General features: G+C 35.9%; 1 protein-coding gene and 1 long non-coding RNA gene across 3 annotated transcripts; one reads left to right on the top strand and one right to left on the bottom strand.

Annotated features, from left to right (window-relative positions):
• Positions 1-806: 806 nt before the first annotated feature.
• Positions 807-10,488, bottom strand: LOC123692396. The gene is made up of 14 exons (XM_045637135.1): positions 10,202-10,488; positions 9,636-9,755; positions 8,572-8,674; positions 8,281-8,414; positions 7,890-8,012; positions 7,477-7,578; positions 7,185-7,268; positions 4,535-4,656; positions 4,164-4,215; positions 4,009-4,055; positions 3,196-3,363; positions 2,674-2,844; positions 1,927-2,127; positions 807-1,574 (listed from the first exon to the last, which is right to left on the bottom strand). The coding sequence occupies exons 1-14, from the start codon at positions 10,263-10,265 to the stop codon at positions 1,338-1,340; spliced, it is 1,728 nt and encodes a 575-aa protein (XP_045493091.1). The 5' UTR covers positions 10,266-10,488; the 3' UTR covers positions 807-1,337.
• Positions 10,489-10,923: 435 nt separating this feature from the next.
• Positions 10,924-12,224, top strand: LOC123692397. Of its 2 annotated transcripts, none has more exons than XR_006751537.1 (3): positions 10,924-10,964; positions 11,422-11,616; positions 12,064-12,224. It is a non-coding gene; the product is annotated as an uncharacterized LOC123692397 (long non-coding RNA). The 2 variants fall into 2 exon arrangements; XR_006751536.1 differs by lacking the exon at positions 10,924-10,964 and adding an exon at positions 11,325-11,341.
• The last annotated feature ends 1,072 nt before the right edge of the window (positions 12,225-13,296 follow it).

Here is a 13,296-nt window from a genome sequence, read left to right on the forward strand (position 1 = left end):
ATAACTACACTAAAACGTCACGTTTGTAGGCATAGTAATTATAAGATAACACACAATCACAAAGACCACACATTGAACTAGATATATCAATTGGATTAAATTTATATGAAAAGTTTGTATCTCATTAATATAATGAGTAAATACTCGCCATAATCTTTTGAGGCATACTCTATAACACAATAAATTACATAATACATACATACTAAAGTTTGATCTGCTTCTGAGTTTGGATCAAACCGAATTATGTAATAATTGCAGCATAAAATCTCTCTTCTTTACACTTCCATGCACATTTTCGATTTGACATCAATATTTGTAACAGCGGCAATAAAAACCAATCATATTCTTTTGTTACAAATTGTTGCCATTTACAGTATCTTATCACAAGGTAGAAAGACACTTTTTAAAACCACTTACAAATGGAATGAAACCTCTTATAACTAACCCTCCTTCCTAAATTACAATCTTATTTAATTCATCACATATTGGCCAGTTGGTCACAGCTCAACTATTAGTGAATCTTCTTTGGTACCTTTTAAAAGCAGCATTCTAATTTCTACACTAGCATACTAGTTTTCATCGTTTTTACAATTTTCGTTTCCGTAAAAATTTAAAGTATGTAATTAATCAACTGAATCATAATTTTTATCAATACAATAATTATGTCAAAATAGTAATGAAATTGTGTTTTGTACATTTTAATATTCAATGAAGTTTTCAAAACATAATTACTTAATTAACTGTATCTTAAAAATGTACTAAATGTTATTGCTATTTATATATAAGTCCATATTCACATCCCGCGGTCTCACACGCGTGTTTCTTGCCAAATTCCATTCCTGAGCCGATTCTCTTAACTTCATGTTGTTACAGTTAGAAATCGGTTTATGTGCTATGTTACAATTCTCTTGATGTTTCATTCCTCAAAGTAGTGGGAGCAGCAATACGACGACAATTGCCAGATGTAGCTCTATCTCTCTCTTTTACACAACACCGGGAGTCCAGCTCCACCTACTAAAATACCAAATCCTATTCTATCTGTCTAGTCTGCCTTTCACAGTTGAGTGACCCAGCTTCACTGTCCTCAAATTTAGCAATACAGCACCCTACCATTAATGTATTTTTTACTTTATGTCACTATCTATCCAGTCATGCTGTTCTTATCTGCGGAGAAATTTAGCTCCACCGCCCACAATTTAGCAATCCAGTTCCACCATCCACAATTTAGCCACCCCGCTTCACTGTCCATAACATGGCCGGCCAGCCGGCTCCCCCGTCAGCGGGCACGTCTCGTAGCGCACGACGCGGCCCTCGCTGACGTACACGACGCACTCCGATCAGGAGTCGGCCGGCTCGTCGGCGGGCGGCTCGCGCGGGCGCAGCTCGACGCACAGCTCGAGCGGGCGGTCGGGCTCGCAGGCGCGCGAGCGGCCGCGCAGGTAGTTGAGCGCGTGCTCGAACGGCAGGTGGAAGCAGTCCTTGCGCGTCACGTTCAGCGACGAGCACTCCAGGTCGCTGTGCGTGGCGCGCGCGTACACCAGCTTGCGGTCGCAGTGCTGCCCTTGTACCGTCACCTACAGCGAATTCAAATAAAGTTGGAAATCAACATTAATTTCATGAGATATTTCATTGTTTGTTTGAAAGAGGAAAAAGACGTTCTAACTGATCAACTTCCCGTTTTACCAGTATTATAGAAGAAAAACTAATATTATTGAAGAAGACGTGAAGATTTGTGCAACTAGGTACTTAATTATAAAATATAAATATTTATAAATCAGATAACTTTAGAAGATCAACATTATCCTAGATTTTGCAATATTATAGTCGTTATGGCCTGACAAGTGATCTGTCAATACGGAGTAACATTAAATTAACAAATTAGGGGAAAACTTTCGGATTTCAATAATGATACGAAAAAATACGTACCTCATAAAGGAATTTCCGGGCGTCCGCCATGGGCCCGATATAGGACACGTACATGTACAGGCCGCGGTTCAGCTCCACGTCCAGCCGCAAGTGGAACAGGTGCGGGTTCCACATGACGAGCCAGTTCTCGTGCAGCTCCAGGTTCACGCGCACCAGCAGCTTGTGCCGCCGGCCCATGCGCAGCATTGATAAGTGACGCGTCTGTAAATATAACAATATATAACATTTAAAGCGTATATTAACTATTTATTTTTTCTATAAGGGTTTTTATTGTATAAATACTATAAAGCTATTAATCGTAATCACAATATATTGCAGAGAGAGAGAGAAATAGAATAAATTAGACGTGAAACAAATTGCACATCCTCACCTTACCTCAGTTATCGCATTTATCTGCTGATAAGTAGTGACGCAACAAATCTAGTAGTGATGACGCTTGTCATCTGGCAATAGTGCGGCCGGTTGCCGTGTCATGCACCTGGCATTAGCTACGTCATTCCCCTGTAAATAGCTGCATCATTCCCCTGTCAGGAATTGCGTCATTTCCCTGAAAGTAGCTACAACATTCTCCTTCCAGAAGTTGCATCATTTCTCTGCCAGGAGCTACGTCATTCCCCTGTCAGCGATCACCTCGCACCTGGCAGTTTGTACGTCATTTCCCCGTCAGGAGCTACCTCATTGCCTGTCAGCGATCACGTCGCACCTGGCAGCAGGTGCATCACTCCCCTGGCAGCGGCCGCATCTCACCTGGCAGTGGTGCGGCAGGTCGGCGAGCGGCAGCGGCGCGCGGTCGGCGCAGAGCGGCGCGGGGCAGCGGTACAGCCGCGAGGGGCAGTTGGCCTCGTGCGCCGAGCGCTTGCGCAGCCGCTTCTCGCGCCCGCAGCCGTGCCGGCACGGGTAGCGCACCAGCTCGGTCACCTGCACGCCACCGGCCATAGATAACATGTTAATGCTTATTTAATGTCATATACAGGATGATTGATGAAATTTTTTCAAACTCGAAAATGTGACATTTGGAGATAACATAAGAGGTAAGAAATGAATATTAAATCACTGCTGAATGTATACTGTTATAAAGGGATGATCACAGCGGATGTCTCTGCGACGGGATGCCACCGCTGCATTATCTAATTAACGTTAACTTCTAATCAATCTGTATTCAATCGGTGGCAGGACTTTCACTTCAACACGCTATAATATAGAGTGTATGTAAATTGTATATGTGCATTGTGCAATTAAGTGTTTATTTGTTTATTTATGAACACCCACGGCCTCCATAGCGCGGTTGCGCACGGACGACACGGTGCTGCGGCAGATGGGGCACACGCTGAGCCGCTCGCGGCAGCGCCCGCACAGCAGGTGGCCGCGCCCGCACTGCGACAGCGGCGGCTCCATCCACTCCAGGCACACGGGGCACTCCAGCAGCCGGAGCAGTTTCTGCAAACAATCATATTGAGCACTTAACGGTCGTGTAGTATGTAGCCATAAGTTGTCATAAGCTAACATAATATGTAGCCTTAAGTTAGAATAAGCTAACATATGTAGCCTTAAGTTATTAATTTTAAATATGAGTTACACAATAAAACATTGTTTTGGATTGATCACTCGTTTCATTTGGTACCTTGCGCTGGCCTTACAATCTTAGAGTATATTAGCAAGCTATAGAGTGTTGGTCACATCTTTCATTTGTGTGACAATAGAGAAAATTCGATCTTAAGATTTTAACCAAACAGACAGAGTTGCTTTGACATTTATAACATTGAAAACGAAAATGAAAAAATCTTTATTGAATTTTTTTTAAAATAATAGTTTATGTATTTGGGGAAACTAAAGCATGTGTATTATGTTGTTTTGTTAGTTCAAAACTATGTTACAGGCTGTAATTACTCAGGCCCCAGAATCACAGACACAATAGAAAATCTATTGTGTCGTGGACAGATCGGGCCACTTGGGGCTCAATGGGTTAAAATCCATTAAAAATAATAATATTATATTAGTAAGAATATGCTCTTTCTAGATAAACACACTTCATCAGTTCTGTTTAGAATTAATAAAATGATAAATTGAATAGAAATATCTCACTTGATTAATCTCTTTTAGACTCGAAGCCTCAGAATCATCATCCGGAACTGTAATAAATATAAAGGTTATAATCAATTGTTTTCACATTAAAACCATAATATGCATAATCTTTGAATGATAAACTCTATATACAAGCGAAATAAAACTTTGCTTACTTTCTATCTTCCTCTTTATTTTACGTCCCTGCTGTCCATCAGATGTAGATTGCTAAAAAATTATAATAGACATCAAAAGTATGTCAATGCAAGAATAATATTAAAATAACATTAAGGATAGCCGGGGCGAACAGCTAGTGTGTAGGCCCTTATGAAAAAAATAATTAAACTCTTAAGATATTATGTAAAAAAAACTACCCTTTAATTAATTCCCTATAATTAATTCCATTTTCAAAAAAACTTTGCATTGCTAAGTAATAATATTATCATTATAAATAATCTTAACTCTTTTAATTCTTTATGCATAAAATACACAAATTGATATTGGCATAACAAATAAAACTGCATACATTTTACCAAGTAATAAATACCTCATTATTTTCTACTTGTTGTGCATTGTCAGAATTCACAACGGCTTCCTCGTTAGCGGCACCCTCCGGCTCAATCTCCACTATTTCTTCTTCCATCCTCACGCTGTTCAGTGCCGCATTAACTACATAATTATATACAATTGTAATATATTGAGTAGTTATAATAATTTATTTTAAAAACACAACAACACAAACACTTTACGAGTAATCTATACTAATATTATAAAGCTGAAGAGTTTGTTCGTTTGTTTGAACGCGCTAAAATGAGGAATTACTGCTCCGATTTTAAAAAATATTTCAGTGTTCGACTGCCCATTTATCGAGGAAGGCTATAGAGTATAGGCTATATTTAATCCGACAAAGACCAAAAGAAGCGGAGCAATGGGGTCAAACCGCAGGGCACAGCTAGTTTTAGATATTTTCATCATATTATGCTTGAAAAAAAGTCAATTCGTATTATTCGTATCAAATATGTCGACTATTTAATTTACTGCTTATCGTTAGTATTGCAAAAGCGAACATACTCTAAACAACTTCAAGTTTTTTGCTAATGAAAATGCATTTCAGATTACCTTTGGTCATTTTTACACGGTAAAACTCATTTGTTTTGAAAAGTTTAAGAAACCACTGACGAGAAAGTAATTTTTTGCATTACAATTCGTAAAGATGCACCCATAAAATTTACAATAAAATGAGGGTAGAAATGATTGAACAAAGCTTGTTTGTTCTCAAGAAGGTCAACGACATAGATTATTTAAAAAGTTATGAAGAGGCTTGATGTTTTGTTTGTGTTTACCTGTTAAAGCGCGTGTGCTGAGTGTAGGTAATAAATTAGGATTTGCGTTCGTATATATCTTGGTTTTAAGGTTTATTGTAATTGATTTTCGATTTAATTCATATCATTAAAAAATAATTTATACTGTTGAATTTATAAATAAGTATGAATATATTTTTTACATTTATAAATAGACATTAGTTTTAACCGATTTCAAAAAATATGGGGAGGTTTTCAATGCAACTGTTTTTTTGAAGTGAAACTTCTTCAGACGCGTTGCGTAATTTTTATTTATACAGTGGTGGACGTTTAATTAGTAACACCTAACACGATTACTTAGTCATCAAATATATTTAACACTAGCTGCTCCGCGCGGTTTCACCCCCGTGGCTCCACTCCTGTTGGTCGTAACGTGATGATAATATATAGCCTATAACCTTCCTCGATAAATGGACTATCTAACACCGAAAGAATTTTTCAAATCAGACCAGTAGTACCCCAGATTAGCGCGTTCAAACAAACAAACTCTTCAGCTTTATAATATTAGTATAGATTTGTGTAAAAACGTTAAAAGTATTAGAGATTAATTATTATTTCATACTAGGTCCGCCCCGGCTTCGCCCGTGGTACATATTTCCGTTTTCTCTCCATAAGAACCATCCTCGTACTTCAAGAAATGTAATAAAAAAAGAATTAACGAAATCGGTTCAGTTGTTCTCGAGTTATGCGCTTACCAACACACAACAATAGATGTAATAGAACACCTGTTTATCTAGTTTCATAAGAAGTTGCTTAATTTTAATCTAACATTAGCTTAAATTAATTAAAGGCCCGTAGATTTGCCCGTTGTAGTAATCCAGTGAAAATCACGCTTTTTAAAGCCTACTGTCAAAATTTCTACACGGGTAGTCTATGGTTTGACTATACTGATAGATCGCTTAATGCCTTGCGTGTCATGTATAACAATGCGTTTAGAATGCTGTTGGGACTGCCTCGCTACTGCAGTGCGTCTGGAATGTTTGCTAATGCGCATACTGACGACTTCTGGGCGATTATACGCAGAAAAACAGCGTCTACTTTAGATAGAGTGCGGCGCAGTCGCAACAGTCTCATGATGATCATTTCGGAGCGATACATGTCATCTTTCATGGGACACTTTGTGCGTGAACTTGTCCATTCAAAGAGACAAGTTTACGCATAGAGTGCCTCATCAACTGATAATAATGAGTATATTTTTAATATTTACTAACATTAGTTATTAAGTCTCGTACTAACATAAATGGATCTGTGTAATCTAATTGTTTAAATAAATAAATAAATAAATAAATAAATAAAAAAAAAAAACAATCTAAAGTAAAGTCTGATTTCAGAGTGTTTGCAGTCTGGACAACAAATTAGAAACAGCATGGTCCGAGTGTACCAAAATCAATCTGTTGAAATGTCGCCAATATTTGTTTCTTCTACAAATATTTGCACCCTTGCATTCTTCACCCCGAGTTGTGACCCTTAATAATTAAAAAAAAACATCCAATATACACAATACTCATAAATGCAGAACAGTAGTGTCAGAAAATGACTACGGAACCCTACTTTATTCGTGGTCCGACACACACTTGTACGAGCCAATATAAATAAAACTATTTATTTATATTGGTACTAGCTTTCCGCCCGCGGCTTCGCCCGCGTTTTCAGAGAAAACCCCGCATAGTTCCCTTTCCCGTGGGATTTCCGGGATAAAACCTATCCTATCTCTCAAGTTGGATCGAACTGCACATGGTGTGCAAATTTTATTATAATCGGTTAAGTGGTTTAGGAGTCCATTGAGGACAAACATTGTGACACGAGATATATATTAAGATTTTATACAGAACTTACCTTCAATGACTTCGTTTTCACCCGGCGTCGCTTCCTCTATGTGTGGAGAGAATGATCTCTCTTGTTCCGATGGTTCCTCTGCCACTGCGATCAAAATATTTCATCTTAGTTTTCCTACTCCTAATTTATTATTTACTGATATGACTAACTTATGAATGAATATCTAAAAAAATATTATAATTCGTTTTATTTGTATTTTAAATCATTATTAAGGGGTTATGGGTTCCTGCTTATATTTTCAATTTAGTTGATATGTAGATTGCTGAATTGCAAAAAATCTAAATTTACTGACCTTCCACAATATGATTAGCATTTTCTTCTGCATTATCTTGCTCTTCAGTTGATGCAACATCGTCTTGCCTCGAACTACCACCTTGCTCGGTCCTTTCTGGAGCTAAGTTTAAAAAATGAAAAAAAGAACTTATTTTTTTTTTCAAACAATAAAACATATTTCATCCATTGTCTTCAGAAATGTAAATTGCTTGTAATCTCATAGATTAGAAATAAATTATGTAATAAAATAAATAATGTGCTTATGGTTTCATGATTTTAATAACATTATGTACATTGTACATAACAAAAACGAATAAAGCATTAACTATAGCGCTTGTGCAAATATATATCGCGAATATCTGTTGACAATGAAGAATAGACGCGGACCAGGGTGCAGTCGTAAAACTAGTTAGTAATGCACAATATACATACGATTTCTAGAAGTGCCAGTGAGTCGACGTCTGGCCAGTCGCCGAATTCTTTCAACTCCCCCTGAGGACGGTCCCTCCCCACCAGCCTCATTGAAGATCACTCGCATACCACTTGATGATGGACCTATGACATAAATATAAAATATAATATACATAATATATTATTTACTAGCTGCCCTCTGCGCTTTCACCCGCGTGGCTCCGCTGCTGTTGGTCTTTACGTGATGATATATAGCCTTCCTTGATGAATGGGCTATGTAACACCGAAAGAATATTTCAAATCGGACCAGTAGTTCCTGAGGTTATCGCTAATCGCTAAACATGTGACTTCATTAGTGACAATTAATTGGAAGTTTTCCTGACTACTATTTCAATAAAATAATTCTACTCACGATTTTGTGAGCGATTCCTGTTGTATTGGTTCAGATTATTCGAAAGTTTCTTGATCGCCCAAACACGCTGTATGTTAGAAACAGGGCAGTTTAAATCCACTCTTTCACTAGGCACTTCATAAGCTGATGAAGGTCTGTGAAATTTACTCATAATTAAACAAATATATACAAAATTATAACACACAAGCAATTTAGTTTCTATAACACTTAATTGACTTTCTCAAAAAATGGATGCTGTTAGTTCATAGTTCTCTTTTAAATATTGTACAGTAAATATTCATTTAAATTTACCGTGGTGGTGCACAGGGCTGTATCCAAGGGGTGTTCATAATGGACCAGAACAGATCCCTCTCCAATCTTGTTTGGGATCTTTGCACAGCTGCTTGTGGTGGAGCTAGAGTTATAAATAGAATTATAATAATTATGAATAAAAGTAACGAGAATTCAAAATAATATATATAATTCAAAATAATTTAATAAGTGAATTGACCTAACAATAATGAACAATAAATGAGCTATCTAACATCGAAAGAATTTTTCAAATCGAACCAGTAGTTCCTGAGATTAGCAAGTTCAAACAAACAAACAAACTCTTCAGCTTTATAATATTTGTATAGATTGTTTTTGAACTATATTATTCTTAATTATGCACAGAAAATAAATCTTTGTGCATAATAAAGAATAATAAAAACAGTTGCCAGAGCTGACAGAGTACATAGTTATTTGTTTATTTGAAATAAGTGCAATTATTATCAAACCATATTATGGCACAGTTTGCTCATGGATGTAGTTGTTTTGTGATATGTCTCTAATCTCTATGCATTAATATTAATATTGGTGATACTATAATTATTTCTAACTATAGTGCTATTGTTGTCATGGGAACTGCCAATCACAACACAATTATTTACAGCTGGTAATATAGTTAGCGAAATTTTCTTCAAACAAAATATGAAATACTTACTCCCTTTTGCTTTATATATGTCGCAGGCAAATTGTATAATCTCGCCGTTTACAAATGCTCGGCATTTTGTAAAATGCTGAGGATTTACTTATTCCAAAATTCTACAAAAAGACGGTTGCAAGCCAACTGCCTATTTCTGTGGAGTTTTAAAAACACGAACCTAACCTAACCCACCCCCTTATCCAAAATTTCTGATTACGAATACTCGACATATTACAAAATGCAATTTTGTAAACGGCGAAATACAATTTGCCTGTGACACATACATATTAATATTAATTATGAATTTATGCTAGACTAAACAAACTACATGATTTACAAAAAACAAATCAACATATTATATACAAATACACTAGGTATATGATAGAAATAGTAAAAAAATATGTCTTACCACTATAACTAGCAGATCTAGGTGCATCCAAATCAACTACTTCCACTTCCTCAGGTGTGGCTGACGTATCTTGTTGTTGGTCTGCGTTTTGTCCTTGATTCTCATGATTCTCCTCGTCGTCTATATTTGAAACGATTTAACTTTAAATTATATTACATAAAATCAAATGAAAATTAAACTAATAATGGATTAATATAACACGAGCCATCTTTCTACTTAAAAGAACAGTAAAAATATGGGTATTTCTTTAGAAATTTGCGGCACGAATTAAGGGGGGGTAGGGGAGGGAAAGGGAGGGGGGAGGTAAGGGGAGACCCCCTGTGAAGTGGGGGGGTGCGGAAACCCCCCCTTCTATTTTTTTTTGAATTTATATTTATACTAGCTTACCGCCCGCGGCTTCGCCCGCTTTGTCTAAAACCTAATAAATTATATACTAAAAATCACGCCGAAATTCGTGCCGCAAGTTTCTAAAGCCAACCCAAAATATGATAATAAACACAATGATAAACAATACTCAGTCTTTGTTTTCTTATTTCTATTATCATTAGTGAAGTGATATAACTCACCGGAACTCCAGGGATATTCCGAAATACCCAAAGCTCTCCTGAGGCTCTCTTTCCTGTTAGCCATTTTAATGAGTGAAATTATTTAAATATGGTTTTGCTTCCAGCGGCTTTTAAACAAAAATAAGATAACTTAAACAAGAAGTCATAAATTATGTTTTACTACAGAACAAAACAAAGAAATATAAATGACTTTTTAAAAATTATTGAATAAACATTCAACAAATCAGTTGAATGTTTGCCAGAGAGTTGCCATCACCAATCACTGGCTGCCATCACAGGTTGCCATCAGTTGCCATCTCAGTTGCCATACGAATTACGAAGGTAGAAAATCAATGACTAAGGAATCCTATGGACAGGGCATAATGTTCTATACAAACAACTGATTATACAAATATCATGCATTTCGATACCGAAATAATAAAACGAATACTGTCTCTTTCTAACTAATGAATATTCTGCTAAGTGAAAATATATGACTATACGTCTGTCAGTGCTAATTCTATACCGTTTGACATTTGAAGTTAGCTCAAATACCTACTGTGGCCGGGCGCCATTTTATGTTCTCGTTATTATGATGTACATGCTCTGTCATTGCTCCGTAGTAAACATTGAAAAATATTGAATATTTTTGTGATTGTGACAAACATTTGTGTCTAAAACATATAGAGTGGTCAAGGACAAATAGTGGCATAATACCAAAGCGCAGTATTGTGGGATGTGGCTCCGGAAAGAATGAAAACTAGAAAAGTTTGTCTTTGCACCGGTATGTATACGTTTTGACTGAAATATTAGTTATTACTTTGCTGATTTACTTATTTTCATGTATATTGAACTGAGGAGTATTCACAGACTATGTTCAGTGTAAAATTGTTACCAAATATAGCTTTATTTTGTATATTTTCGTTCTAGTAAAATAATGAATTTGGGTGCTAGTGATGACTTATAATATCGACATCAGCAAAATGTTCGATGAAGACGTGCGTCTCCCAAGGCTGTGTCATTAATCTTAAGAATAGTTGCTTTGGTGAATACACTTCCAAAATAACAAATTAATTTTGCCAAGAGCAGCAGAAGGAAAAATAAAACACTTAAATTTACCTAATATGAATTTTAACTTAAGTAAGATTAATCGCTTTTATAGTAGGTACTTTAAAAATGTATTTATAAATAAGTCAGGTCAGGACTAAAATTATAATAACCTAAAAATTCATTTTTTGAAGGTTACCAAGAAGTGAAAATAGAAAAGGAGAATGGTTAGAAGCAATTGAAACTGAAAATATCAAGCCAAATGTAAAGGATATAATATCATAGTATGTTCCCTACATTTCCCCGAAAGTGCTTTCAATAGAACAATGGATGTGATTAGTCTGCACGATGATGCTATACCAGTATGTCTGCCGCTGCATTCACACAGGGTGAGGTTTTTATCTGTAGACACGTGATGTCTTCCAATTTACTTTTGGTCTTTTTATTTAGATTTAGGGCTGTCATTTATAATCTAACGTTTCTCCTATTTTGAAGGAGGCCTGTGAACAAACTGAGATGGTTTTATATGATTTTTTGAGTACAAACTTGGGTGATATTTGGTTGTTGAAATGTTATTGACTGAGGGAAAGTGCAATTTACTTTAAATACATGGGGTGTTTTAAGTTATTTTTCTATTCTTTATAAATTTATATTTATAAAGCATTTCAATGCCATGAAACCAAAAATATAAATTCAAGATCCGCTATTATAAGCCCTAATGTTGATATTAATTTCAAACCATCAGCATTGCCCTTTTAATTAAAATGTATTGCATTTTAGTTTAAATGTAAAGTGAACAATGCTAGTTAATGTAAACTGTGACATTTCATTTCCAGGTACCAGTTGAGCCTCAAATCCCGAACTCAAAAATGAACAGAGTGTATCCGAGTGCATTCCAGGCTGCACAAAATAGTTTAGCTCTATAATTTTCTCTATTATTATATATTATTGTTTTTTTTTGTCTATTATTTATAAATAAATAAATACAATTACTGTATATTGTGTGGTTCATCGTAATAAAATACTATTATATACCTATATTAGTATATATATAATATGTTGTTTCATTATATTACATTCCTCAAAACTGAAATTACCAAATTGTAAGTCTACCGTAATCCTTATATCGAAGTCAAAATTGAACTGGATTTATCAAATTATACAGGGTTAGCTATCTTGTCCTGCGAGGTTGCTGGTGTTTTACAAGTAACCGTCACGAGCAGCCATCGTCATACTTAATTTTATTAATTGGCATTGTCATTTTTTCCATTTGTAATTTTATTTCTATGTTTTGTACAATAAAGTTAAAATAAATAAAAAAGAGTGTGTGTTTATGTACACGCGTTAGAAGTTACGCGCCAAAAGAAGTATAACTTCAAAAAAAATATATATTAATATTATTTTTATATCGATAAACATAATAATGTTTATCGATATATTCTCGGCACTAAACACCGCCATGTTTTGTTACAAGCAATATGGCGCCGGCCACACTTTTTTTGTAGGTGTGTCACTTCCATGTGATTCCTTATTCATTGTAGAAAATATGACAATTGATAAATGACATCTGACAGATTTTGCTAGAGTCTGGCCGGCCCTCAGAGCAATAAACCTATAGCACAGAATACATAATAGTAGCTAAACGCTACAGAACGGACACTCTCCGCCTCCCGCCAAAATTAAACACTTACCTCACCCCGCACGATCAGACATGTTATGGTACCCATTTCCCCGCAAGGACGATACCAACGACGTCTTTAGACGAAACGCAACGAAGATTGACAACATTAATCAAATTGACTTAAAGCAATTTTATTATTTTGGATTTGTGATTATCGTTTTTCGTAGAAAATGGTTAGATATTGTGCTGTTTACGGATGTATTTCATCAGAAAAACGCGAATTTTTTTTTACGCTAGTCACAAATGTGCCAACCATAAAGAGTTTACACACACATTTGCAGTCTCTACAGTGTGACTGTCAAAACTATAATTTTGTATGGAGTGTCCGGGGTGTGCCTATAGAGTACTTGCTTAGATTATACACCTAGGTGTATAATCTAAGGAGTAC

Source organism: Colias croceus, chromosome 6, assembly GCF_905220415.1.
Source record: "Colias croceus chromosome 6, ilColCroc2.1".
In the NCBI taxonomy this organism is placed as follows: Eukaryota; Metazoa; Arthropoda; class Insecta; order Lepidoptera; family Pieridae; genus Colias; species Colias croceus.